The sequence below is a fragment of the Manis pentadactyla genome, chromosome 9 (assembly GCF_030020395.1).
Source record: "Manis pentadactyla isolate mManPen7 chromosome 9, mManPen7.hap1, whole genome shotgun sequence".
Classification (NCBI taxonomy): Eukaryota; Metazoa; Chordata; class Mammalia; order Pholidota; family Manidae; genus Manis; species Manis pentadactyla.
In genome coordinates, this window is record NC_080027.1 from 51371258 (window position 1) to 51383420 (window position 12163).

Below are 12163 nucleotides of genomic sequence, written 5' to 3' on the forward strand. Positions count from 1 at the left end.
AGTACATGAGTGAGTGATTGACTAAATAGAGAGTCTGAGGGGAGACCCTATTGTATTTTTACCAGCAGAAGAAATTTTCCAGGCTGTTACTCTAATTAGGGCTAATATTGTCAGTTATTTTGAGGATAGCTTGAAATTTGCTGCTAATTTAAATAAAATGGTTACGTTTACTCATTAACCAATTAGTATGCATCCCAGCAGCTTCACCTCACTAATTTGATTAGTTACACTATGCTTTCTCCTACCCAGGGCCTTCTCTGAGAGCTGGGAATATCACAATTATGTCAGAGTGAAATTTTTAAACATGTAAACAGAATCTCTCAAAGAGTGTAAGCCCAGATGTGAACCCAGCCCCTCTTTCTAGCTCAAGGAGTCTTTAGGCTCTGCTGGGCCACGCTAAAGTTGCTCTACTATACCATCCCTATCAGTGACCAAATTTGTTCTTCAAGAGAAATGAAACTTTCCAATATATGAGGACTTCCTGAAAGACAACCTATTATATGTTTGATGAATGAATGTGACACTGGAGGAGAAACTGGAAGTCAAAATAGAGCCATCCTTCCTAGACCTGTGTTTGCCAGTAACTTTCAGTGTGACCTCAAGCAAGTCAGTTCAATCCCCAGATGCTATTTTCCTGTTTCTTTACTTCTTGGAGGTGGAATTGCTTTAGAAAATATCTACGTTTGGTTGACAGAGACAAGGACTCCCGGGCAGGCAGAAAACCCTAACTTCCCATGTCCTCTGTAGTTAGGCAGGGTCATGTGACCAGCCCTGGTAAATCACAGGAGAGGAAGTGATGTGAGGCATGTTTTGTCTGAGGCATGAAGGTCAGATTCCTGGTCATACTCTTCGCCGTTGGGGGTGATGTGGGTTGAATTGTGTACCTCACAGATTTGTATGTTGAAGTTCTAACCCCTCAGTCCCTCAGATGGTGACCTTATTTGGAAATAGGGTCACTGCAGATGTGATTAGTTGAGGTTGAGGTCATCCTGGAGTAGGGTGGCCCCTAATCCAATATGCCTGGCATCCACATAAAAAGGGGGAATTTGGGCACAGACACACACACAAGGAGGACACCGTATGCAGCTGGAGTTACACTGGCACAAGCCAAGGATCTACCAGACACCGGAAGAGAGACCTGGAACAGATCCGTTCCTGGCACCTATAGAGGGAGCATGACCCTGCTGACACCCTGGCCCTAGACTGCCAGCCTCTGGAACTGTGGGACAATACCTTTCTGTGGTTCATCCCCTGGTCTTTGGTCCTTTGTTATGGCTGCCCTAGGAAATAGTACAGGGTAGAGGCTACATGGTTAGACTGTGAATCCACAAGGGTACCTGAGTCACTGGTGGCCTGGAGAGTCACTCCACTTTGAGCCAACTTTATGAAAACAGTTCAGAGAAATGTCTAAAACCTAAGGCAAAAGGGAAGGGGAGGTGGTATATCCTTTCAATATCATATTGGGGCATTGTCTAACAAGCCCACCCAGGAGTAGGTAATTTTCCAAGGAATGTGTTTATGTTTGACTTCTGATTAGGACCCAGACACTATGAAGTTACATGCTAACTTCTAAATTTCTGCCCAGGTAGAAAAGATCTACATTTTAGGCTACATTAAAGGCTACATTTTATTTCCCAGTAGAACATTAACCACTTTTATGTCTAATCTTGCAATGTTATTTTAATATTCATTTTTAGACAATGTCTACAGATACTAAATTCCTCAAATGTTCTCAGTACCTGCTTAACCACCTTACTCGTTCCCTTACTGATGAGTTCAGTGAGTTTTTGTCATGTGTTCATTTTAATTTGTCTAAGAGTCATGTTTTACTTTTTGAATTGACAAAAAAAAAACTTATTTGGTTAATGTCAGTAAGGTTTGGAGATTATTTATTACCTGATTGATATAGATTCTTTCTTAAAACCCAAATGCAAAAACTTAGAAACCAGGAAGAAGGACACAATGAAGGGTGGTGACTCTCAAGGTTGGAGGGATGAGACGGGCTGGCCTGCGGACTGGCCTTACCCTCCTTCCTCCCTCACCGTCCTCGGCAGTGGCCGGCTGAAATCCAAGGCATGCAGCTCAACTGCGGCCACCTACGTAATCTTAAGAGAGAAAAGGATTTAAGCCCTGGATGTGGAGAAGGCTTGAGGACTGGAAAATATAGAACAGTCTGTCTCTAGAACGAGAATGGAAATTTAATCAGGGCAGTGACTTTTATCTGGTTTGTCACTATCTCCCAGGATCAGGAACACTACCTGGGACATGGTGGATTCTCACCAATTTAAGAAAGAAAGCAATGGATTAAAATGTCATAGAATCCAAGGGTGGGAGGGGCCTCAGGGATTTCTTGGCTTAAGCATCTGCATGATATGGAAACCCTTCCGAAAGCCCTGGAGCTCACCTAACTTGCCTTGACATCTTTGACAATGGAGAGGTCACTATTGCCTGAGCCGATGGCTGGAAGAGTATTCAATCAAAAATCTATTTTTCTAATTTTGGAAGTTTTCATGTCCTGTTTAAATCTGCTCTTGTCCAGGCTAAATAATTCCCATTCAAGGACATGATCTTGAGTTTCTTTACCAATCTGGTAATAATAATAGCCAATATTTAGCAAGCAATAACTGTGTACCAGGCTTGTTGTCTAAATGCTTTATGCACATCAATTTATTTAATTCTTATGATGACCCTGTAAGGTAGGTACTACTGTAATCTCTATGAGGCACAAAGAAGTATGACACCTCCCCGAGGAACCTGATTAGTAAGTCGTATGGCTGTGATTTGAATCCAGGTAGTCTGGTTCTTGACCACTATATATTGCTTCATCATTTGCCTTTCAACACTTTCAGGCTTCCCATCAACTGTGATGCTCAGGTAAGAAGATGCAAGGTTTCATAGCAGAGGCCAGGATGACTGTTACCTTGGGCTGGTCTCCTTTCTCCAGACAACAGTGTGAGGGGCCACATCCCTCACCTGGAGCTGTGCGGTGTACAACCTGTACAACTGTATATGGCAGCCCCATGTGTCTTTATGTGAACTTCCCTGGTCTCTGCTTGACTTCTGCGATCATGGGAACAAGAGAGATTTTGCTGAGAGCTGCCAATAGGAGGGAAAATATCCCTGGAAGTGCATTGAGAATCTCATTTGGACCAAGTCTGAGAGATTCAGAGAATCCTTGGGGCCTGTATCTGTCCACTGTCCCTCTTCTGAGATATGCCGTGACCTCATACTTAGGCACAACTCTGAGTTCCTCTTTTTCTAACCCCCTCCATAAGCCAATGAAGTTCTTAAAGGCTGGTAGATTCTTTTGGGAAGACTGGCCAGCCAGAAGACCTGCCTCCTCAAACATTGCTTATCCCCTGCTCTAGTGTCCATCCCCAGGGTCTGTCCAAGGGCATACAGCCCATCTCCATGAGGATCCCATCTTCTCCGGCTCTCCTAGCTCACTGGGAAGGCCAGATTCAACAAATTCTTGCCACAGCAGAATCCTGCACTTCCTGGTTCTGGGAAATATGTCTGATCTAAGGCTGGTCTCAAGCTTCCTTACCTCTGAGCATTGACAGCTGTACACCTCAGCTGTGCACCTGGTGGGAGAGGGCAACTGGGCCTCAATGTCCCCCATACAGCACAGTTACATGTGGGTTCTATGGCTTTGGGGAATGAGGAGGGGGACCCAAGTCTTAATGATTTGCTGCAGCTCCACATCAAGAAGCTGATTTACAAGCATCAAGGAAAGGCAGCTCTCAGCATTCCTGGTGAGCACAGAATAAACACATAGCTTCCCAGGCCAAAGGAATTTCAGAACAAAAGAATTCAAAGTAAGCAGATTGTCAGAGCTGGCAGAGGTGAGCCTGGAAATGGCCAGTTCAGCTTCTTCATATGCAGATAAGAAGACAGGCCTTGAAACAAATCAATGGTGCTAGAGCTCAGAACTCTGATTTACCCTTGGGTAGAGGTTTTGGACCAGAGGAGGAATGAGGAAGCCCACTGGGATGATGGGCTTGATCTGGGTGGTGCCCGTAAGGCACATGTGGAAATTAACTGAGTTATGCACTTAAAATGTGTGTACTTTAGTGTAAAATTGTACCTTAATAAAAGGGTAAAACAAAATGAAGGCCCAGAGAGGGAAAAATGACATTGCAAATGAATGGCAAGACGAAGCGTAGGACTCAGGCTTCCTGGGGCCCCATTCACTGCCCTATCCATTCCTCCACTGCATTTTTGCTGCTATAGCAACTCAGTGATGCTCCAATAGCCAGTGGGTTTGGACCAGGGCAAGAACCCATGGCATATGGTACAGGGTACATGAGATACAGGGAAGGCAGTCCAGTGAGGATTGGGGCTAAACCTTGAGGGTATTTAAACTGAGCAATGTTTAATGAGAAGTTAGAGTAGCAATAGTATATTGTAGCAATACTTATAGCTAACATTTATTGAATACTTATGACATGGCAGGCACTATTTTAAATACTTTACATGTATTAAATGACACAACAGCCTTTATGGTAGGTACTATCATTAATCCTCATTTTACAGATAAGAAAATAGACCCAGATTAAAAATCTGCCAACATTTCACAACGAGAGCACGTCAAAGCTGATATTTGGACTCAGGCAATCTGAGTCCAGAATCCATGCTTTCCAGCACAACACAGACGGCCCTTATTAAATCATCGGCTGCTGATAAAAGGGCAGCCTCTGCTCAAACTGACTCCTACCATCCCACAGAGGAAACACCCAACATTTGTCCAGCTGTTCAGATCAGCACCAACCCTGGAGATTTCCACAGAGATTTGTTAAAAGCACCTTCACCCATTGTTTCCTAGGTCATCAGTACTAAAAAGCAGAGAGGGCATTTACAAAAAGCCCAAACTACTTGTGACTTGGCTGCCTCGGCTGCACTCAAGAACAATGTGGAGGGTTCTGAGCTGAATCAGGTGCCCAGCTATATTAATCATCAGAGAAATTAAAATTAAAACCACTCTGTGATACCACGATACACCCATCACCATGTCTATAATTTAAAAAGACAGAAAATACCAAATGCTATCAAGATATGGAACAACTAGAACTTTAATATATGGCTGGTGGGAATCAAACTGATACGACTAATTTGGAAAATGGTTTGACAGTATATTAGTTGGCTCTGGCTCCCATAACTAAATGCCACAGACTGGATGCCTTAAACAACAGAAATTTATTCTCACATAGTTCTGGAAGCTGGAAAGACCAAGATGAAGGTGCTAGTTTCTGGTTAGAGCCTTTTTCCTAGCCTGCTAACAACTGCCTTCTTGCTGTGTCCTGACGTGGCAGAGAGACAATGATACACACACATACACACATACAAGGTTTTCTCATAAGGACACTAATCTTATTGGATCAGGGCTCTACCTTTATGACCTTATTTAACCTTAACCTTAATTTCTTCCTTATAGTCAAGATTACTGCTTCAACATGAATTTTTGGGTGACAGTTCAGTCCATAGCTTTCTGCCCCTGGCTCCCCCACCCACCAAATTCATGTCCTTCCCCCATGCAAAATACATTTATCCTATCCCAACAGCCCCAGAAGTCTTAGCTTATTCTGGCATCAACTCCAAAGCCTAAAGTCCAAATATCATCTAAATATCATCTAAATCAGATATGCGTGAGACTCGAGGCATGATTCATCCTGAGGCAAAATTTCTCTCCAGCTAAGAACCTGTGAAATCAGACAAGTTAATGTGCAAAATACAATGGTGGGACAGGCATAAGATAGTCAAAAGGGAGAAATTAGACAAAAGGGAGAAACTGGACAGAATCCAAGAAGTCCAGCAGCCTCCCTGTCTCTTTAGTTCAAACTGGCAGTGTCTCTGTGGGCAAAGTCCCACTCTGTTCATGGCTTCTGCTGCTGAGATGGCTGATTAAGCCCATGAGTCCCACCCATGATCTCCTGATCTAGAGGCTGTTCAGTCACACTCTCAGTGGACCTTTCAGAACAAGCTTTCTCATTTTTTGTAATATGGATTGGCTGGGACTTTTCCAAATCTCCAAGTTATGGTTAAATGAGGTCATAAAGGGAGGGCCCTGATCTGATAAGATTAATGCCTTTTTAGGAAGAGACACCATAGAGCTCTCATGTTCTCTCTCTGCCATGTGAGGACATAGCAGAAAGGCGACCCCCTGCAAGCTAGAAAGGGAGCTCTCACCAAAAACCAAATCAGCTGGTACTTTGATCTTGGACTTGCAGCCTCCAGAACCGTGAGAAAAATACATTTCTGTTGTTGAAGCCACCCGGCCTGTGGCACTGTGTTATGACAACCCTGGCAGATGAATATAGGCAGTGTCTCCTCAGAGTGAACATATGTCAACCTTATGCCTCAGCAATTTAACTCATAGATATAAATACAAAAGAAACGAGTGTGTATGTGCACCAAAAGACAGGAGCAAGATTGTTCATAGCAGCAGTATTTGTAATTCTCCCAAAGGGGCAATAGCCCTCAGGGTCCTCAGCAGTAGAATATATAGTGAACCTGGTACAGTCATAAAGTGGAATACTATTACTTAGTAATAAAAATGAATAAATTACAACTACTTGTAACAGCACGGATGAACTTTATAAATGTAATGATGACAGAAAAACAAATGTGAGAAAGCATGTGCTCTATGATCCTCTCTATGTAAAATTCAAAATCAGGTAATAATGTTCTTTGTCTTGATCTAGGCACTGGTGACATGAGTGCGCTTGCTCTGATAATTCATTACTCTGTATACTTATAATTTGTCTATTTTCTGTATACATGCTATATGCCAATAAAAAGCTTACATAAAAATAGTCACCCATGAAAAATGTCACACCCTTGTAATAATGAAGAATGAGTTGCTCTACTTGTGGTGTGGGCTACTGTGACCTGCAACCACTCTGTGGATCACAGCAGCTCTGCTTACAGAAACAGGGTGGTGGGGATACAGTGGGCAACTGCCGGGAAGTCTCAGCACAGCACTTCAGGTGACACACACATCATGATATCCTTCAGTTGTGTGTTTGGGGGCGGGGTGTAACAACTTTTTTAAACAATGAATTATAATTGCACAAATATACATCTCTTCTATACTAAAATATCTTTTAAAAATCATTATCTACTTTTGGAGGTAAGATAAGTGAACTCTGTAACCAATGTCAAGTCAGAACAGGTCAGTCGATGGCATTCTTGGTCAATGGTTGTCCATTGTATTTTGTTATATAATAATATAATAAATTATACCTCTTGCCTATGTCTGGGCATCCTCTTTGGATATTGGAAGCCTACGCTATGAATGGGAAAAAATTTTTTTTTTAATTTTATTTTGGTATCATTAATCTACAATTACATGAAGGACATTATGTTTATTAGGCTCCCCCCTTCACCAAGTCCCCCCCACATCCCCATTCACAGTCACTGTCCATCAACATAGTAAGATGCTGTAAAATCATTACTTGTCTTCTCTGAGTTGCACAGCCCTCCCCGTGCCCCACACACACTATACATGCTAATTGTAATGCCCCCTTTCTTTTTTTCCTGCCCTTATCCCTCCCTTCCCACCCGTCCTCCCCAGTCCCTTTCCCTTTGGTAACTATTAGTCCTGAATGGGAAAATTTTTAAGGCTAATTTATTTTCCTGGAGGTTGCCCTTCATTCTCCACCAGTAGAAGGTTGTAAGAGCTAGGAAGGGTTGCACAGCTATAAATTTTGGCCCCAGCTGTGATCTACTAAAGGGCAGAGGCTGAAGGGCATGAAATGGCACTTTGAAAGGACTCCAAGATGTCAGAGAGCTTGAGGGAACCCTGGGGTTTCCCTCCCGCTAGGGAAGGGCCTGGCTGCCTGAACCAGGAGTGTGATTCACTATAGTCTCCCCAAAGGAGGCAGGCGTCCCTCTTCAGAAATGTATCTCCTTCCTCACTCCCCACCCCAGAGGATCCTGGCATCCCAGCTCCTTCTCCCTTGGTCTTCTTCCAGGGAAGGGAGGTGTGACTCCCCTCTTGTGCTCATGAGGATCTTTCCTAACGAGAAGTCTCTGAGGCCTTGGGCCCAGAGTAGCCATGGCAGAGTCTAGCTACCCTTCCGCACAGCAGACACACATGTGCACACCCCCAGAAGAGGGAGCTCTCAGGGACTCACCTGGGGCGTCATCCCATGGCAGATGTACACGATGGGGATGTTCTCTGTGTCTGGACCCTGATCGAGACACAAATCAGTCTTCAGAGAGTTCTGCAGCTGGACACCAGAGAGGAGGCAGCCACACCAAAAGAAAGGAGCAGAGAAACAAATGCATTAAATCAGGAGGAACCAGCACTCCACTGAGACAGGCCTCATTTCCATAATCAACCCAAGGCCCCTTGAATGCTATGGAAACCCAAGCAGCAGCCTTTGCTTTGCATAACGGGGCTGTGGGAAGAGCACACTCCTTTGCAGGAGAAACATTTGCATGTTGTTAAACAGCAAACTGGGTTTGGGAGTTGAGGCAGTCTAGGTAAAAATCACAGATACACACACATGCACACACACAAGACAGAGCTAGCGTTCTCACCCTCCATTTCCACAGGGGTGGCACAGCGGCCTTCAAGGGCCCCTGAGTAAATCCTTTGCTCTTGAGGACTGTGGGAATTGGGCAAAATGTTAGCTGCTTACAGGCCTGAGACATCCTCAGTATGTGCCCTGCAGATCCAGCAGTGGCTGGCTAGGCCCCAGTGGTGGCCCAGCTGATGAGGGTTCTCCGGAGAGGGAGGTCTAGTGGGTGAATAAGAGAGGAGCAGGAGAGGACAGAGGTATCCCTTACCCTCACCTACAGGCACATGGCAGCCGACAGAACCAGTGTCTGGGTAGCGTGAACTACTGGCTTACTGTCTAAGCCAATATTTAGTGTCCCCTTCTGGCATAAGCCAGAAGCAGCTAGAGTCCACATGGACCTGCTCACCAACCACAGCTGATGGGCATGACCATGATGGGCACCAACCTGCAGTTTAGAATGCATTAATAATTCTCTTCCTTATCCCCTCTCTCCTCCACACGCCTCTTTTTAGAATGTGACCATCTCATCATTCTCTTACTCTGTCCTAGGAATCTAGATGAGGGACCCAGAGACTGGGGTCAGTGGGTGGTGGCTGCGAGAATTGTGAGGCCATTTTGACTGGGTGTGAGAGATCTGCTGAGCCCTGTACGAGCAGAGAAATCCAGCTGCGATCAAGGGGGAGGCGAAGCATGAGGCAGGTCGTCTTGGAGACAGGATGGATCATCCTGCCCCTGCTACACTTTGGTGGCTTCCCAGCGCCAGTGCCTGTGTCTGGCTCTGCTTTACTTCCTGTGTCCGTGAGAGACTTTGTGGTATCTTTACCCATCTTTACTTGAGCTATCTTAAAAAGCTCTTCCTAGCAATTGAAGTGCTCTGTTTGGAACAGGACACGGAAATTAGAATTCAGGGAAGACTAGGGCAATGGACTACAGGTAGGTCATCTATCTGGAGAGGCCAGAAGCAGACGTGGCTGAGCTGTGGTAGTCCCGACAACTTGTGGCACTGAACCCAGTTAGGGTGAGTGAAATGGAACAGAAAAACAGAGGCACAAAAAGTTAAATTCTTTTTTCTTGAGCTTCCTTTCCTCTACGGGGTGATAGCAGCTCCCCCCAAACTTGCAGGTTATAGATTCTGAAGAAATATGAATGTGTATCAACTTCCTAGGCAGGGACCCTGGAAGCATCCATGTAGCAAGTCCTCTTTTATAACCAGCTGCTTGGCTTGCTTGTATGTGAAGCATACGGAAACCCACTCTGGGCTCCTCCTGCAGGCCACAGAGGGCCGGGTGTCACATTAGTGAGACCTGTGAGCTGCTGCTGTCACAGGAGAGAGGCCCAGAAGTCCCTCGTGTCAGACTGGCTTTCTGCTAGGTTCTCAAAGCTGGCCTCTGGGCGGGGTCTGGGTGTTTCCTTGTGGTAAGTCCTCCCTTGCTCTCTGTCCTCCCTCCCCTGTTCAGCAGGCGGTCTACTGACATGGGTGGGAGAGACAGGCAAGGATGGGACCCTGGCTCCAGCTGTGTGATCCTGGACAAAGAACACAACTCATGTCGTTTTCTTCTCTCTAAAACAGGGACAATAATAGTGCCTACCCCACAGGCTGTCAGGAGCATTAAGGGAAACAATACCTACAAGTGCTTAGCACAGGGGCCTGGCAAACAGCAAGTGTGCAGTAATCGTTGGCTGCTGTTACTACCGTTACAACCTTCCTAAAGCCATTCAGGGAAACTAGCTTCTGGGGCCTCCTCTTTGCCTGACCCATTCCTCCTCTGGTTCCCAGCTCTCTGGCAGTCTGGAGGCCTTTCCAAGTCCAGGTGTGAGGCCGCCGCTCCATGCTCCCCAGCACCTCCGTTTCTCCTGTTGCAGCACTGAGTGTCCTGTCCTCCTGTTCTTCCTCCCTTGCCTGTCTCCTCTCCCCTGTTAGTCACCAGACTAGGGCTCAGTCTTTCTCGCTGTGTATGACACAGGCTAGCCCTGGCACACAGCAGACAGTAAGTACATGTGGAATGAATGAATGAAGATAATGAACAAATGAACGACATCATAGCTGGACAGACAACAGAGCTGGAGTCTGTCCCCAAAGTCCAAGCTCTTTCCATCACGCAAGTGACGACAATCCTAAGATGCTGAAAGACACCCCATGAAATGGTATGACTATAACCTTCAAGGTTTTGCAAATTGTCAAGGTTACACAGCAAGTAAATGGCAAAGCTAATGTTCAGAAGCTGGGCTTATCTGTTTCCAGATACTGCTGTATCTCTGTTGTCAGCACCAGAGCTGGGATTAACCCCAAGACCGTCTCCCAGACATGGAGCTCGGTGATCCAGGGAAGCCCATGCCCACCCAATGGGTCCACAGGCCCTTCTGCCTGCTCGAGTCATTAATGGGACCTATTTGTGGATTAATGGGCTGGGTTATAGACTTGACCCACATTGCACTGACTCCTAGGAGGTTATTTGCCCTGAGCAATGTAGTATGGGCATAAGTTGGAACCGGAAAAGAAAAAAGAAACTCTGCCTCTGAGAAGGCATCTAATGTTTCCATTTCAGAACAAAAATAATCATCAGGAAGAACAATGGAGCCCCAGCAAATCCTCTTACTCTTGTGGCTGCTTCCTATGGTGCCCATCTTCACCCTATTGCCCCCATTAAGAGTTCATTACTCTCCTTGACAAGCAAGTATGTCGCTGCTCATGTCAGAGGCCAGCCTGTGGAGGAGGGAGGCAGGAGGTGGGAGGGGTGGCTGCCTGGGCACCGAGCAGTGGCTGGCAGATGAGTATGCAGGGGTCAGAGACCTCTGCCAGCCCCAGGGATGGCTAACACAGCTCGTCCCTTTGGAGTGATGAGTGGGTGGCTTTTCAGCACATCAGTGTGAAAACATCCCCAACTATGGATTCAGTCAGATCAGATCACAACCCTGTACATGCCACTGACTGGCATTCAATCAACCAAAGGTTTCTGGCTATGTGGTAAACCTGCTATATGTGTTTGTAAGATGAGACCCTTTTGCTCAGAAGACAAGAATGCCTTTGGCCAAGACCCAGAACTAGAACAGCTGCACGCACACACCTCCACTCTTACTGCCTTCCCTGCCTCTGATGGAGTTTGGCAAAATTAGTCAGCTACAGCAGAAAACCTGGTAAGAACAGGAATCCAGAAGCTTGCCCTGGCTCACAGGTTTGTGGCCAGTGGTTTCTCAGGAGCCACCATAGCATAACTATCCTTTCTGGGTTGGGCCCAACAATGGCTGAGCAGTGCACACAACTTGCCGTGGGCAGTGTGTGGGGACACAGGGAGCAGTGTGTCCTCGGGATGGTTCTGGGGAGGCAGACAGGGCTCACGGGCCCCTTATAGTCTGTGTGTTTCCAGGGGGACAGCAGGGTCTGGAGCCTCAGGTAATTAATTGCTGGTTAGCACCAGCTGAGGAGTTTTTCTGACATCCAAATGACACCAGCCTGAGAGGTGGAGAGGCAAGTGGCCACTGGGCAGTTCTCTCAGGACATGCCAACCATGCCATAGGGACTCTTGGGAGGATAGGGCCCTCTCCTATAGGCTGGCCCCCTGAACCACAGAGGCCTGGTTGGGGGAGGGAGGTCCCTGGATCTGCACACTGTCTCCTTGAGAATCCTAGGCTGTTAGAGC

General features: G+C 46.2%; 1 protein-coding gene across 4 annotated transcripts in view; it reads right to left on the minus strand.

The window, feature by feature from the left end:
- The window catches only part of GALNT18 (polypeptide N-acetylgalactosaminyltransferase 18), a 312633-nt gene that overhangs the window by 35294 nt on the left and 265176 nt on the right, over positions 1-12163 (minus strand). For 3 of the 4 annotated variants that reach the window (XM_036918017.2, XM_036918018.2, XM_036918020.2), the window contains exon 9: positions 8136-8231. In XM_036918017.2, coding sequence (XP_036773912.1) covers positions 8136-8231 — 96 coding nt within the window. Of the gene's footprint in view, positions 1-2081; positions 2106-8135; positions 8232-12163 lie in introns of those variants that run through there. The other variant, XM_036918023.2, reaches the window with a different exon arrangement.